The sequence below is a fragment of the Sapajus apella genome, unplaced genomic scaffold (genome assembly GCF_009761245.1).
Source record: "Sapajus apella isolate SASKATOON/1434 unplaced genomic scaffold, GSC_monkey_1.0 scaffold133, whole genome shotgun sequence".
Classification (NCBI taxonomy): domain Eukaryota; kingdom Metazoa; phylum Chordata; class Mammalia; order Primates; family Cebidae; genus Sapajus; species Sapajus apella.
Window position 1 is genome coordinate 498,100 of NW_022437073.1, and position 15,808 is coordinate 513,907.

The 15,808-nt window shown below is 38.6% G+C and overlaps 1 protein-coding gene across 2 annotated transcripts in view; it reads left to right on the forward strand.

Moving 5' to 3' along the window:
- The window catches only part of MFSD14A (major facilitator superfamily domain containing 14A), a 54,900-nt gene that overhangs the window by 25,802 nt on the left and 13,290 nt on the right, over window positions 1–15,808 (forward strand). For both annotated transcript variants that reach the window (XM_032262947.1, XM_032262948.1), the window contains 6 exons: window positions 4,887–4,949; window positions 5,997–6,124; window positions 8,253–8,367; window positions 13,564–13,782; window positions 14,050–14,163; window positions 15,183–15,254. In XM_032262947.1, the coding sequence (XP_032118838.1) occupies window positions 4,887–4,949; window positions 5,997–6,124; window positions 8,253–8,367; window positions 13,564–13,782; window positions 14,050–14,163; window positions 15,183–15,254 (711 nt within the window). The remainder of the gene's footprint in view (window positions 1–4,886; window positions 4,950–5,996; window positions 6,125–8,252; window positions 8,368–13,563; window positions 13,783–14,049; window positions 14,164–15,182; window positions 15,255–15,808) is intronic.

Here is a 15,808-nt window from a genome sequence, read left to right on the forward strand (position 1 = left end):
ACAAGGAGATTTAGCTAAAAAGAATTTTGTACTGACAAATATTTTAAAGACTGAAGTCTAACACTTGGGAGGTTATAAATATATGGTTGGTCATAGTGGTGTTCAATCAGTGATCATTGCTTGATAAGGAACATGTTAGCTAAGTAGTGAGAATGACAGTAGGTATAATGATCTATAATGCCAAGGAGTGGATTTACCTTTTTTTTTTTTTTTTTTTTTTTCATTGAAACAGTCTTACTCTGTCATCCAGGTTGGAGTACAATTACGTGATCCTGGTTCATTGCAGCCTCCGCCTCCGAGGCTCAAGCGATTCTCCTCCCTCAGCCTCCCAAGTAGCTGGGATTATAGATGCATGTCACCATGCCCAGCTAATTTTTTTCTGTTTTTAGTAGAGATGGGGTTTCACCATGTTGACCAGGCTCATCTCAAACTCCTGACCTCAAATGATCCACCCCCTCGGCCTCCCAAAGTGCTGGGATTATAGGCATGAGCCACCGTGGGTGGGTGGCTTTACCCTTTTGACAGATCTATGGCTCTGGAAATAATAATCCAATGTTGATGATTCAAGCTGCTAGATGCACAGTCCATGTTATGTAACACTCAAATCCACTAGCATCTCTTCTACCTAGATGGTTTCACATCCTTGGCTGCAGAAACAGCCCCAAAGTGTTTAATATTTTAAGGATTATTTACTCTCAACATTTTTAAAGTTAAAAAAAATTTAAGATCTTAAAATTTCTTGGGAAAATATTACATTTTTTCCTGTTCACCTCTAAAGACCAGTGCTAAAGGATCCTGACATCAAAAATCTTTACAATATTTGAATTACTTGTTATATTTGTCTGTTAAAATTTTGTTAGAAATTGTGTGGCCCCAAAGGAGAAATTACTTTGGAGAAGAAAATTAGGTAGCAGAGGAACAGTTTGGAAGGGTTGGGAGTTGGCCAGATAAAGGGAACAAAGGTTCAAAATTGTCAGGATGTCATGTATAAAATACCAGTATTGGAAAGCATAGAATATTTCAAAACCAGTGAGGAGAACAGATTGATTGGAATGAAAGATGGCTTGGCAACGTGAATTATCAGCGATAAGATCTAGCATACTATAAAACTTCTTTTAGATGTTTGTAATGTTTTTTATTCTTTCTAATACCAGACCTGCTCTTCATAACTAGAAAGATTTGGCTTGCTGTAGGCCCTTTGTGATTATTGAAAGAAAACCATAATACATTTGAGTTGATTGTAAAAAGTTTTGAGATACTAGTTTATGTAGTTTAAATAATTTCCTTTAGCACAAGGACTGGCCAAATGTGGCTAAAGGACCAAATCTTTTCTGTATTTTTTTTTTTTTCGTAGTTGCTTCTGGCAACTTTTTCTTTCTTTTTCTTCTTCTTTCCCTCCCTCCGTCCCTCCCTCCCTCTCTCTCTCTCTCTCTCTCTCTCTCTTTTTCTTCTTTCCTTTCCTTTCCTCCTTCCTTCCTTCCCTCCCTCCCTCTCTCTCCTTCCTTCCTTCCTTTCTTTTTTTGTATATTTATATTCCTTGTCACAAGCATGTTGAATTGCACCTTTTCCTAATTATCAGTTAGCTACTTAGTTAATGCATGCAGGTAGAACTCTAAACAGAACTTCTAGGAGTTTCTCAAAGACCTCTCAATAATTCTTTTCAGTTAGAGAGGGCATGCCATTTTTCCTTTATTTATTTATTTTAAAAATTTTTTAAAGTTTTTTAAGATAGGGTTTCACCATGTTGGCCAGGCTGGTCTTGAACTCCTGACTTCGGGTGGTCCACCCACCTTGGCATCCCAAAGTGCTAGGATTACAGGTGTGAGCCACTGCGCCTGGCCTTTTCCTTTTTTATTTTTAAATAACATTTTTTATTTGTAATTTTTATGGGTACATAGTTGTATATGTATTTATAGGGTACATGAGATATTTTGACACAGGCATACAGTATGTAATAATTACATCAGGGTAAATGGACTATCCATCACCTCAAGCATTTATCCTTTCTTTGTGTTACAATCCAATTTTATTTTATTTATTTTATTTTTGAGACAAAGTCTCACTCTGTTGCCTAGGCTGGAGTGCAATGGCACAATCTCAGCTCACTGCAGCCTTTGCCTCCCAGGTTCAAGCAATTCTCCTGCCTCAGCCTCCTGAGTAGCTGGGACTATAGGGACATGCCACCCTGCCTGGCTAATTTCTTTTTGTTATTTTAGTAGAGACAGGGTTTCACCATGTTAGCCAGGATGGTCTTGATCTCCTGACCTCGTGATCTGCCCGTCTCAGCCTCCCAAAGTGCCAAGATTACAGGCGTGAGCCACCACACCTGGCCCAATTTTAGTTATTTTAAAATGTAGAATACATGATGACTGTAGTCAGTGCCTATCAATTAGTAGATCTTATTTATTCTATTTTTTGTGCTCACTAGCCATCCCCTCCCTCCCGACTACCCTTTCCAGCCTCTGGTAACCATCATTCTGCTCTATCTCCATGAGCTCAATTGTTGTATTTTTTAGCTCTCACAAATAAGTGAGAACATGTGAAGTTTGTCTTTTTGTGCCTGGCTTATTTCACTTAACGTGATGACCTTCAATTCCATCCATGTTGCTGCAAATGACAAAATCTCATTCTTTTTCTATGGTTGAGTAGTACTCCATTGTGTGTAAGTACCACATTTTCTTTATCCATTCATTTATCTGTTGATGGATACTTAGATTGCTTCCAAATCTTGGCTATTAAGAATAGTGCTGCATAGAAAAATTAGCCAGGCATGGTGGTGCATGTCTTAATCTCAGCTACTCAGGAGGCTGAGGCAGGAGAATCGCTTCAACCTGGGAGGCAGAGGTTGCAGTGAGCAGAGATCACACCATTGCATTCCAGCCTGGGCAACAAGAGGGAAACTCCGTCTCAAAAAAAAAAAACGAAGTATAGGAACATAAGAGTACAGATATTCTTTCTTTTGGGTACATAGCAGTGAGATTGCTGGATGATATGGTAGCTCTATTTTTACTTTTTTTGAGGAAACTTCCAACTGTTTTCCATAGTGATTATACTAATTTACATTTCCAACAATGTATGAGGGTTCCCTTTTCTCCACATGCTTGCTTGTCTTTTGGATGAAAGCCATTTTTAACTGGGGTGAGATAATTATTTCACTATAGTTTTTAATTTGCATTTCTCTGACGATCAGTGATGGTTGAGCATATTTTCATATACCTGTTGGTCACTTTTATGTCTTCTTTTGAGAAATGTCTGTTCAGATCTTTTGTCCATTTAAATAAAACTCAGATTATTAGATTTTTGTCTTATAGAACTGTTTGAGCTCCTTATACATTCTCATTAATCTCTTGTCAGATGGATAGTTGCAAATATTTTTTCCTATTCTGCGGGTTGTCTCCACTTTGTTTGCTTTGTTGTGCAGCTTTAAACTTAATGTGATCCCATTTATCCATTTTCACTTTGGTTGCCTCTGCTTGTAGGGTATTATCAAGAAATCTTTGCCTAGTCCAGTGATCTGGAGATCACATACTATTTTTGTAAATAAAATTTTATTGGAACACAGTCACACCCATTCATTTACATATAGTCTGTAACTGTTTTGTTTGTTTTCCTTTTTTTTAAGACAGGGTCTTGTTCTGTTGCTGAGGCTGGAGTGAGGTGGCATGATTTTGGCTCACTGCAACCTCCACCTCCTGGGCTTAAGCGATTCTCCAGCCTCAGCCTCCTGAGTAGCTGGGATTGCAGGTGCCCGCCACCATGCCTGGCTAATTTTTGTATTTTTAGTAGAGATGAGGCTTCATCATGTTGGCCAGGCTGGTCTCGAACTTCTGCCTCAGGTGATCCACCCTCCTCTTCTTCCCAAAGTGCTGGGATTACAGGCGTGAGCCACTGCACTGGGCCTCTAATTTTATTTTTACATACAATAAGTAAATTTTTGTTAAATTTCTTGCTCTTGGCAGAAGAAGAATAACTGAAGAAAGGGGAGCAATTCTGATCCTTCTAACGGTTCTTCTTGCAACAAGTCAGAAAGTACATTTAGCATATGTTTTCTTAAAGGGAAAATATTCCCTACCTTTCGTATTACCCACATTCCCATTCTCCATTGTTTTTGCTGAGAGATAGCATTGGTTTCTGAGTCAAACAGGAATTCACTTGCCTCATCCTTAAAATGATAATATTATCTAATTCACAATGTTAGGATTAAATAAGAGTACATATAGACTGTAAAAATGGTAGCTGCTGTTTACTTTTCCAGTTGCCTGGAAGTGCCTTTTCAATTGATTCATTTCAGTGGTTCTCTTCCTGCTCACTGCAAAAATTGATCCGTGATTTGAGAACAAGCCTTGGAAGGATAGAATAACTTGTTAGACATTTTCATAGGTTGGGATTTTTTTCCATCATAGAATCTTTCTAGATCTACTTTGTGACAATTAAAAGTTCCTTATTAATTTTCCCAATCTTCTATCCTAGATAATATACCCATCTGAAAGAGAATATAAGTCAGTTATTTTGGGGAAGCAGCATAGCATAGTGAGTAAAATCATAGGCTTTCAAGTCTGATCTCCTAGGTTCAGTTTCAGCTTTGCCATTTATTTACTGACTGTAATCTTGGACAAAATATTTAACCTCTGCATATCAGTTTTCTGATAGGGCTGTTATAAGGGATTAAATTAGATAATATAGGTAAAGTGCCCAATTTAGTGCCCTGTGACATAGTAAGTACCATATAAATATTTGGTTACTAATGGTTATATGCATGTCATACAAATCTGAATATGTAAAATAAACCAGATTGTATTATGAATGGATGCTCAAAAGGGTAAATAATTTTATTTCTTAAGACTGAAACATAGCATGTGGTTTTCATTTTGGTTTTTATTCTTTAGGTATTACATGAAACCTTCCCTAAACATACATTTCTGATGAATGGCTTAATTCAAGGAGTAAAGGTAGGATCAATCATATATACATATATACATGCACACATAGCATGAACGTACATATGTATATATAATTCTGCCAACACATGTTAGTTTAATAACTTAATTTTTATAATTAGATGGAGTATATTTTGAGAGATAATACTTTCTAGACTGAGTTTTACGTATGATCTGACTATACTATAGCCAATTATATATAATAATAAACCACATTATAACAGATTTTCCCCTGTTTTTATGTTGGCATTTTAATTCCACAGATCTCAATGATTTTGTAAGACTACAGATTGAAGAAGAAAAAACCATACTCAAAAAGTCCCATAAATATAACACTGTATCAGTAGGGTAAAGTTATTATATGCATTCTTTGCCTTTTTTTTTTTTTTTTGCAGAGTCTCGCACTGTCACCTAGGCTGGAGTGCAAGTGGCATGATCTTGGCCCACTGCAACTTCTGCCTCCCAGGTTCAAGCAATTCTTGTGCCTTAGCCTCCCAAGTAGGTGGGACCACAGGCATGTGTCACCACACCTGGCTGATTTTTTGTATTTTTAGTAGAAATGGAGTTTTGCCGTGTTGGCCAGGCTGGTCTCTAACTCTTAACCTCAAGTGACCTGCTCACTTTGGCCTCCCAAAGTGTTGGGATTACTGGTACAAGCCATGGTGCCCAGCCCAAATTCTTTCCTCTTGATTCAGTTTGACAAACAGGTTTTCTAAACAGATAATTAGCCTGTGGAAATTTTAAAAACAAACAATTAAAAAAAAAAAAAAAAACCCAGGTAATTAGCATATGGAGTTGCTATTGTGGATTTATTGTGATTGAGAATTTATTAAACAGTTCATATTTAATATCCAGCTGGAGCCCTACAGATGATTCTAGACTATCTGGGGAAATTTAAAAATATATATAGATAAGCAATTAGTTTTTTATTTAAAAGTTTGTGATATATTTACTTTAGAAACAAAGTTGTTGAAAAGTTTTCTATAGAAGTAAAATGATTTAGTTTTGGTTCATGTTCACAGGTATGTGGTATACATTTTTTTCCTTTAATTTTTTTAGGGTTTGTTGTCATTCCTCAGTGCCCCGCTTATTGGTGCTCTTTCTGATGTTTGGGGCCGAAAATCCTTCTTGCTGCTAACAGTATTTTTCACATGTGCCCCAATTCCTTTAATGAAGATCAGCCCATGGTATGTACATGTTCAGATTATAGCAACTAAATATCACTTTCAGTTATTGTTTTCTTAGTGTTCCTTTATTTCTTTCACTTGTGCCATCTTCATTGTGAGGTTTTAATTTTATTTTTCTAATACATTCTTTCACACAGATAAGAAGGCCCCTAAGAATATAGTAGCTAATAGCTCATAAAGATTTTAGAAAAAGATGATACTGTTGGAGGCATCTAGTCTGGCTAACTTTGTTTTAGATTCCAGAACCCAAATTTCAAAACAATATTTTGGGGACTGGATAGGATTGCTAACTTTTTTTCTTGTATAGAATGTTAAAAACAGACACAAAGTTTGTCATTATCTGTATTAGTTAGGATATGTTTTGCTATTTATTAAAATCCAAAATAATAGTTGCTTAAAAATCAAGTTTATTTCTCTTTTCATGTGAAAAAGGGTCTGCAGTTGAGCAGCCTGGAGCTGGTATGGCAGTTCCAGTGGAGCAGACTTTGTCTATTTTGCTGTTCTTCCATCCTTATACTCTCACCGCACCGAACAGGGTGGCTTCTTGAGCTCCAGCCATCAAGTCATATTATTGATAGCAAGGTGGAAGGAGTTGCTAAGAAGAGCATATCAACTTCTTTTAAGGAAACTTTACAGAATTCCCATCCCACTTCTGCTTGTATCTCTTTGGTCAGATTTCAGGGCCACGCTGCTCCTAGTTACAAGAGGCTGGACTCAAGGCCATCTTGATTAAAATCAGGATTTTTTTTTTTTTTTTTTCACTCAAGAGGCAAGGGAAGGAAAGCCTGCAAAAAGATAATAATTGTCCTAAAGTCAGAGCTCAATTTGGTAGTAGATTTATTCCAACTAATGTTCTTTTTACTCCACTGAGTATTAATATTAGTACTACATCATGGATGGGCTTTATTTCCATGGTCTTATCTCCAAAGACCTAAGGGTTTATATGAGGCAGGATCTTCCTCTTATACATTAGGTACAATTCTAATAGACCAAGCCTTTGATGAAGGCCACTCATGCACATGAAATCTTACTAAAGGAATCTATGGAATGAACAAAGGATTTGCTATGGTAAGCAGTGTGTTAGAAAAATTTTAGTAGTGATAGTCTTGATGGAATGATATTTTTAAAGTTCATTATGGTTATACATGATTTTCAAAAACTAAACATTAGCATTACAATATAAACTTCTTATTCCCAGCTAGATATTTTGGAATTATTTATAGCAAAATATAGTATGCTTTTTTTTTTTTTTTTTTGAGATGGAGTTTTGCTCTTGTTGCCCAGGCTAGAGTACAATGGCATGATCTTGGCTCACTGCAACCTCTGCCTCCTGGGTTCAAGCGATTCTCCTGTGTCAGCCTCCTTACGAGCTGGGATTACAGGCATGCATCACCATGCCTGGCTAATTTTATATTTTTAGTAGAGACGGGGGTTTCTCCATGTTGGTTAGGCTGGTCTCGAACTCCTGACTTCAGGTGATCTGCCCACCTCAGCCTCCCACAGTGCTGGGATTACAGATGTCAGCCACTGCGCCCAGCCTGCTTTTTAAAATATCTTTTGTTTGCTCTTTATAGTAACTGTCTATTCTCAGTTTTATGAACACTGAACACTGCCATATAGGTTTTTTCTGTGTGAAACTGAGTTATTTGTATTGCCAGCATTTGGAAAGCTAAAGATAACTTATGGAAAACATCTAGTTTCTATATATAGGCTCAGAATAAATATGAAGAAACTTGTTCCTCAGTCTTGTTTACTGGATTTTGTTTTTTACCTAGTGTTGTGGTGAAAAACAGTAATGGATGGATTATAATAGACTTTAATTTGTTGTTATTTTTGGTAGAAAAAACAAAACCACTTAACAATTCAACAGTTGGTTAAAAGATTTGCCTGAATACATTATCTAATTTTAAGTATTGCTGTATAGTAGCTGAGCTGCTGTTGAAGGGCTCCTCTAGCCCTGTGTTTTCATAGTCTCTATGGCTTATGATTTATGGAAGAGTTAATCCATGAGCTGTTCTAGTAAGCTGTTGATTGAAATTAGCTGTTCTTACTCTTAATTAACTTAGAAAAATGAAAGAAGATTAAAATAATGGTAATTGCTCTATTTCTTTTTATCTTTCATTCCTAGGTGGTACTTTGCTGTTATTTCTGTTTCTGGGGTTTTTGCAGTGACTTTCTCTGTGGTATTTGCATACGTAGCAGATATAACCCAGGAGCATGAAAGAAGTATGGCTTATGGACTGGTATGTATGTTTATTCTATACCTTTTCTATCTTCTGAGAAATGCCGTGTTTTTAAGGTATATATTATTATAGGGAGTGCAATCCTTTGCATTACAAGATTTTTGCATAAAGTGTGTTTTGTAGTAAAGCCGTTCATTAGACGACATGTAAAATTTCTTTTGCAGTACGAGGGGCTATGTAAGTTTAGATACTTTCCATTCAGAAAGTATAAGTCACATGGCAGAATTGAAATTATAGTATATTTTATTATAGAGTTCTTTTTAACGGAATCCTAAAAATAAGAATTATTTAATGTGTCTTGTGTTAAAAAAAATTACTACTCATATTTAATGCCTAATAAAAATACAACATCTAGCTCAGGCAGCAGCAAGCCCTTTTTTGTGGCTTTGTGGGCCATGTGTAGTCTCTTTCTCATTCTTTTGTTTTTACATGTGTATTTATGTTTATAAACTCTTTAAAAACATAAGACCCACTTAGCCAGATTTGAGCCATAAGTGGTAGTTTGCCAACTCCTGAACAGTTTTGGTAAAATAAATAATGACAGTATAATCCCTGTCATCTATCAAATCTAGGAATTAAAAGAAAAAAGCCTAGTAATAGGATGACTCCTATAGGCACAGTAATAGATCATTATTGAATAGCCAGAAAATAGGACAGTTATGTGTTTCGGTAAATACAGGACAAGTACCTTTTGATAAATAAGGACTGAATATTGTGTCGGGCTGAATCTTAGTTTTAAAAGGGACTGATTTCTGATTCAAAGGACATTATAACAAAGAATCATGAGATTTTGGGGGAGGAAACACCTATAGGGAGAAACTTAGGAAAAAAACTAATGATTTCTGGCCTGTTCAGTGACTCACACCTGTAATCTCAGCACTTTGGGAGGCTGAGCCAGGCGGATCACTTGAGATCAGGAGTTCGAGACCAGCCTGGGCAACATGGTGAAACCTTATCTCTGTTTAAAAAAAAAAAAAAAAGTAAAAAGAAAAAGAACTAATGATTTCAGTTGTAAACTTGGAACATTAAATGATACGAGGCTGATGATAGCCAGGATTTTTAAAAACAATTTAAGCTATAGTTTGCATACCATAAAATTTATCCATTTTATGAGTATAATTCAGTGAATTTTAGTAAATTTATACAGTTGTGCAAACAACACCATGATCCAGTGTCGGTTTGGGTTTTTTTTTTGACTGAAGTAATTTATTTTCCCATAGCCAAACTTTGAAATTGGCAATTTTTGATCTGGAGGCTCTGTGTATTAAAGGCATGTTGTTCTGGCAAAAACTAACAAACTTAAATCTTCTAGAAATAACATGGATGCAGATAAAAGGGGGAGAGGTGACTGGGCACAGTGGCATGTGCCTGTAATACCACCAGTTTGGGAGGCCAAGGCAGGAGGATTGCTTGAGGCCAGGAGTTTGAGGCTGCAATGAGCTATGATCATGCCGCTACGCTCCAGCCTGGGGTACAGAGTTGACACCCTGTCTCTTAAAAAATGTTGGAGGGGCCAAGCGCAGTGGCTTGTAATCCCTGCACTTTCGGAGGCTGAGGCAGGAGGAGTACTTAACCCAGGAGTTCAAGACTGGCCTGGGTAACATAGTGAGACCCCGTCTCTGCGGAAACTTTAAAAATTAGCCAGTGTGGTGGTGTGCACCTGTAGTCCCAGCTACTTAGGAGGCTTAGGGGAGAGGATCACTTGACCCTGAGAGGTTGAGGCTGCAGTGAGCCATGATTGCACCACTGCACTCCAGTATAAGCCACAGAGCAAGACCCTGTCTCAAAAAAAGGGGGTGGGGGGGTGGGAGGTGACATTTGTGATCTTTCTTTCTGAGCAGAATGAAATGGCTACCAAGTGGGGAGAACTGAGGAGAAGGGAAATGACATGAAATACTTGTACTCTGACTTTGCTCACTGTGTCGCAAATGTGATCTCTGTAAATGCCTTCAAATGTCTTCAGTGATCCTTTCCCCACACTTGTGCCAGAGCTCTGCTGAGATCTGGATCCCTTTGAAACCACACCTAGGGCTGCAATAACAAAATAGCCACCACATATAGATATATTAAATATCACTTAGAAAAAAACCACCACAACCCAGTTATAGAACATTTCCATCAGCCCCAAGTGTTCCCTCAGCCCTGTTTGCCATCCATCTCCATGCTCACCTCTGACCCCAAGCAACCAACAGTTTAGCTTCTGTCACCATGCTTTTGCCTTCCTAGAAATTTCATATTACAAACATCTTTAGTTTCTAGCTTCTTTCATTTAGCATAATCTTTTGAGATTTATCATGTTGATACTATAGATGAGTAGGTTCTGCTTTTCTTTCTTTTTTTGAGGCAGGGTCCTGCTCTGGCACCCAGGCTGGAGTGCAATGGCATGATCACAGCTCATTGAAGCCTTGGCTTCCTTGGGCTCAAGCAATTCTCCTGCCTTAGCCTCCAAAGTAGCTGGGACCACAGGCATGAGCCACCATGCCCAGCTAATTTTTTCTTTTTGAGACAGGGTCTCGCTTACTCTTTTGCCCACGCTGGAGTGCTGTGGTGCCATTACAGCTCACTGTAGCCTCTGTCTCCCTCTACCTTTCTGGCTCAAGTGATCCTCCACCTCAGCCTCCCAAGTAGCTGGAACTACTAATTTTTGTATTTTTTTGTAGTGACAGAGTTTCACCATGTTGCCCAGGGTGGTCTCAAACGCCTGAACTGAAGTGATCCTCCTGTCTCAGCCTCCCAAAGTGCTGGAATTACAGGCGTGAGCCGCCGCATCTGGCCAGTGTTGTTTGTTTTTTGCTTGCTGTGTAGCATATTCCATTGTTTGGGATATAACATATTTTGCTTGTTCATTCACCAGTTGATGGACATTTTGATTGATAGTTAAATGTTTGAAATTACTAGAATTTGATGTATTTGTTAAAATAATTGACCTTTGAAAATTGATTTGCTTGTCTTAAGCAATAGAGTTGCACGTAAGCATTCTTAAGAAGTTTAAGTTCTCCATCCAAAAGTTGAAAATGGCACAGAAGCAGAATAAAGTTCCAATATTAATCTCTAATTATGCTCTGAAAGAGTGTGGTCCTTTTTCCTTTCTTTCCCTTCTCCTTTCCTTTTCCTTTCTTTCCCTTCTCCTTTCCTTTTTTCTTTTTTCTCTCTTCCTTTCTCGTTCCCTTCCTCTTTCCCTTTCCCTTCTCGTCCCCCTTCTTCCTTTCCTGTCCTTTTCCCATTTTTCTTTTTCTTTCCTTTTCCCTTCCCCCTTTCCTTACCTGTTTCCTTTTTTTTACCCTTTCCCTTCCAATTTTCCTTTCTCCTTCCCCTTTCCTCTTCTTTTCTCTTCTCTCCTCTTCTTTCCCCTTTCTTCTTCCCTTTACCCTTTTCTTTGCTTTCCTTTTTCCTTTCCTCTTTTCTTTCCAGACAGGGTGTTACTGTGTTGCCCGGACTGGACTCACTCTTGTGCTCAAGTGATCCTCCCACCTCAGCCTCAGGAGTAGCTGAGATTATAGGCCCGTGCCACTGCCCCTGACTAAGTGCTATTTTTATGAAGTGTTACCTGATGTCACATCTGCTAATTTGTAGGCTGTTTGTCCAGTAGGCCAGATATGTCTGAGGTTAACAGGTTTGCTCTACTTAGATCCTGTCAACTTTAATCTTCATCTTTACCAAGCTTAAATAGACTTTCTCAGAGTTTTAGAGATGTTCTTAATTTATCTGTGATTTCATTCTTCCCAACCCTGCCCACTAAAACGATTACCAAGGTCAGATTTCTTCCAGGGCTTAACATATTGTTGATGAGAAGAGGAACCTCAAAGTCTTTAAGCTTTATTCCAGCTAGCCCTTAAGTATGTATCAAGATAAAAGTTCATTTAATTTTAATATTGGAAAAGTCACAATGAAATTGGATTTCCTTAGAGCAATGGGTTTTATACTCCTTTCACAGAGAGCACTTAAGGGTTTATGGAGATGCTCTAAACCAAGCTTGTCTAATCCGTGGCCCACAGGCCTCACATGTAGCCCAATAGAAATTCATAAAATTTCTTAAAACATTATGAGGTTTTTTTTTTTCTTTAAGCTCATCAGCTGTCATTAGTGTTAGTGTATTTTATATGTGGCCCAAGACAGTTCTTCTGATGTGGCCCAGGGAAGCCAAAAGATTGGACACCCTTCCCCTAAGGACTAGTATGACTGGCAGTCAAGCAGAGGAATTTGTACAGTGCCCAGGCCTTCAACCCTTCCTCAACTAAAAGAGTTAAATTTAAATAGAGGCAGGGGCTCACTGTGTTGCCCAGCTGGTCACAAACTTCTGGCTTCAAGCAGTCCTCCCACCTGGGCCTCCCAAGTGCCGAGATGACAGGCATGAGCCACCACCCCCAGTCTTTTTAAAAAATCTGTTTTACCTATGAATTTACCAGTAGGATTTATTGGAACAGAGTGTTCCAAGGCTTAGAAAGTTGGAAGACCATGTCTTGAGAGGCTGTCATTTATTTTGTTTTTGAGATAGGGTCTCACTCTGTCACCCTGGCTGGAGTACAGTGGTGCTGTCATGGCTCTCTGCAACCTCCACCTTCCTGGCTCAAAGGAATTCTGCCACCTAAGCCTCCAGAATAGCTGGCACTACAGGTGCATGCCACCATGCCCAGCCAATTTTTCTACTTTTTTTGGGTAGAGATAGGATTTCTCCATGTTGCCCAGGCTGTTTTTTAGGCAAGAATCTAATTCTTTACTTTTCCTGTCAAAGGAGAGAGTATAAGAAAAGTGCAGCCAGGCTTGATGTCTCAGACCTGTACCCCCAGCACTTTGGGAGGCTGAGGTGGGAGGATCGCTTGAACTCAGGAGTTCAAGACTAGCCTGGGCAACATAGTGAGACTTCCATCTCTGCAAAAGATAAACAAAATTAGCTGGGCATGGTGGCATAAGCCGGTAACCCCATCAGGAGATCTTCGGGCAGGAAGAGGTCTTGAACCTGAAAGGGCAAGGCTATAGTGAGCTGTGATGGCACCACTGCACTCCAGCCTGGGCAGCAGTGTGAGACCCAGTCCTCCCCGCCCCAGAAAAAAAAAAGCTAAGTGGCACAGGTAGGAAGAGAAAAGGGAGGATGTGCAACAGAAGATCTGACATAAATCAAGATTATGAAAGAAGTTACGTGGTGTTGAAGTAAAAAGGTAGCCTGACTAATCTCTGTCTATACTTAATTTATTGCAGGTTTCAGCAACATTTGCTGCAAGTTTAGTCACCAGTCCTGCAATTGGAGCTTACCTTGGACGAGTGTACGGGGACAGCTTGGTGGTGGTCTTAGCTACAGCAATAGCTTTGCTGGATATTTGTTTTATCCTTGTTGCTGTGCCAGAGTCGTTGCCTGAGAAAATGCGGCCAGCATCCTGGGGAGCCCCCATTTCCTGGGAACAAGCTGACCCTTTTGCCGTAAGTTTATATTTTTCCTTTCTCCTTGATAAAAAAAATGCATCATTCAGTGCAGCATTAATATTATTACTTTTGGGAAAACATCTTGGGTTTTTCTCTTCACATTTTGAAATACTTTTCAGAATAGTTTGGGGAGGATAAAATAAACTAAAAAGGACAACTAGTTGTCTATGTGTACACTGCCAAAAGGAATCTCTGTGTACTCTTATGAATAGTTCAGTGGTTTTGATGTAAACCTTATATCAATCAGTCTTTTTCTTGTTCTAGTCCTTAAAAAAAGTGGGCCAAGATTCCATAGTGCTGCTGATCTGCATTACGGTGTTTCTCTCCTACCTACCCGAGGCAGGCCAATATTCCAGCTTTTTTTTATACCTCAGACAGGTAAAATCCTCTTCCACTAAGGTGGACTTTTCCTTTATTGTCTAGTGCTTTAATAAAAATATTTACCCTTGAGAGAACTATAATAGCAGTGACCTTTAAAAATGAATATCACTGGGCTAGGCGCACTGGCTTATGCCTGTAATCTCAGTAGTTTGGGACGCCAAGGTGGGCGGATCACTTGAGGACAGGAGTTCGAGGTCAGCCTGGTGAACATGGCAAAACCCCGTCTCTGCTAAAAATACAAAAAATTAGCTGGGCGTGGTGACAGGTGCCTATAATCCAAGCTACTCGGGAGGCTGAGGTAGGAGAATCACTTGAATCCAGGAGGCAGAGGCTGCAGTGAGCTGAGATTGCATCATTGTACTCCAGCCTGAGCAACAAGAGCAAAACTCCGTCTAAAAAAAAAAAAAAAAAAAGAATAAAAGAATGCCATTTAGTCCACTAGACTTAACCTCCTGTTCAGTGTGGCTGATGTTCCTTATGCATTTCTTATGGGGGTATTTGGTATATTAAGATATTTGGCTTAGGCAGAAAGACAGTTTTCCCCATCCACACAGGTGGTTTGAGTTTGCTGGTTATAGAAGTGATGGGATGATTTAACCCCTTCACCTGCCCCAGCTTCTTTGTGATTTAGAGCATATGTAAGTTAGAGCAGCTAGCCAAAATGAGAGCAAAAACAATTTTTCTCCGTGACACTAGTCTCACTAGACAGAGATCAAGCCTTCAACCAATACATACAAAAAAGCACAAAATACTGCAATATTTATTTGTAAAATGATTCTGAGTTCTCAGTAAGTATCTCCAGTTTAGTATATTCACATTGAGGGACCCACCATGGATAAGTAGGCATTTTTAGTATGTTAAGATTTGTTGTATTTCCTCCGAATAATTCTTTGTTTATAAATGACTTACATTTATTTTTTTCTGACCCATTTAATGTTAATATGTAGGTAGTTGCATTAGTATTCTATCTGGTATACATTTGTATTCATTGTTACTTTTTCTGGATGCCCTTCTAGATAATGAAATTTTCTCCAGAAAGTGTTGCAGCATTTATAGCAGTCCTTGGCATTCTTTCCATTATTGCACAGGTGAGTTTCTTTTTTAGTTAGAGTGATGTCACAGAGTGACCTTGGCTGGCCATCCAAACTGGGACCTCATACAGTGATAACATCTTAGTGGAGTTACCTAAGTGAGGAGTCTAAGGTCGATAGGTTCAGAGATTCAATTTGTTTGTATAGCTAGTGTTGATCAGATTTTTGGGATAGACACATACTAATACATGATATGTAAACATAAAAGCTAGTTTACTGATGTATACTAGGATATATGCCTAGATTAAGTTAGAAATTTCATGTCTGTTAGTCCTTCTTCTGTTTATTCACTCATTCAGCAAATATTTATTGAATACCTACCATGTGTCAGGCAAGGGGGATATAACAGTGAACTAAATTCCACTCTTGGAGAGTTTTTATTCCACATTTCTGGTGGGATAAGACAGAAAGTAAAAACATCGATGTAAACATATCAGTGTGTTGAGAACTACAGAGAAAAAAGCTAAGGGGCATATAGAGCGTGATTTGTGGGAAAGGTCTTCGGGCATAGGAGGCATGGTTGGGAAGACCTTGCTAATGCAAGATGACAG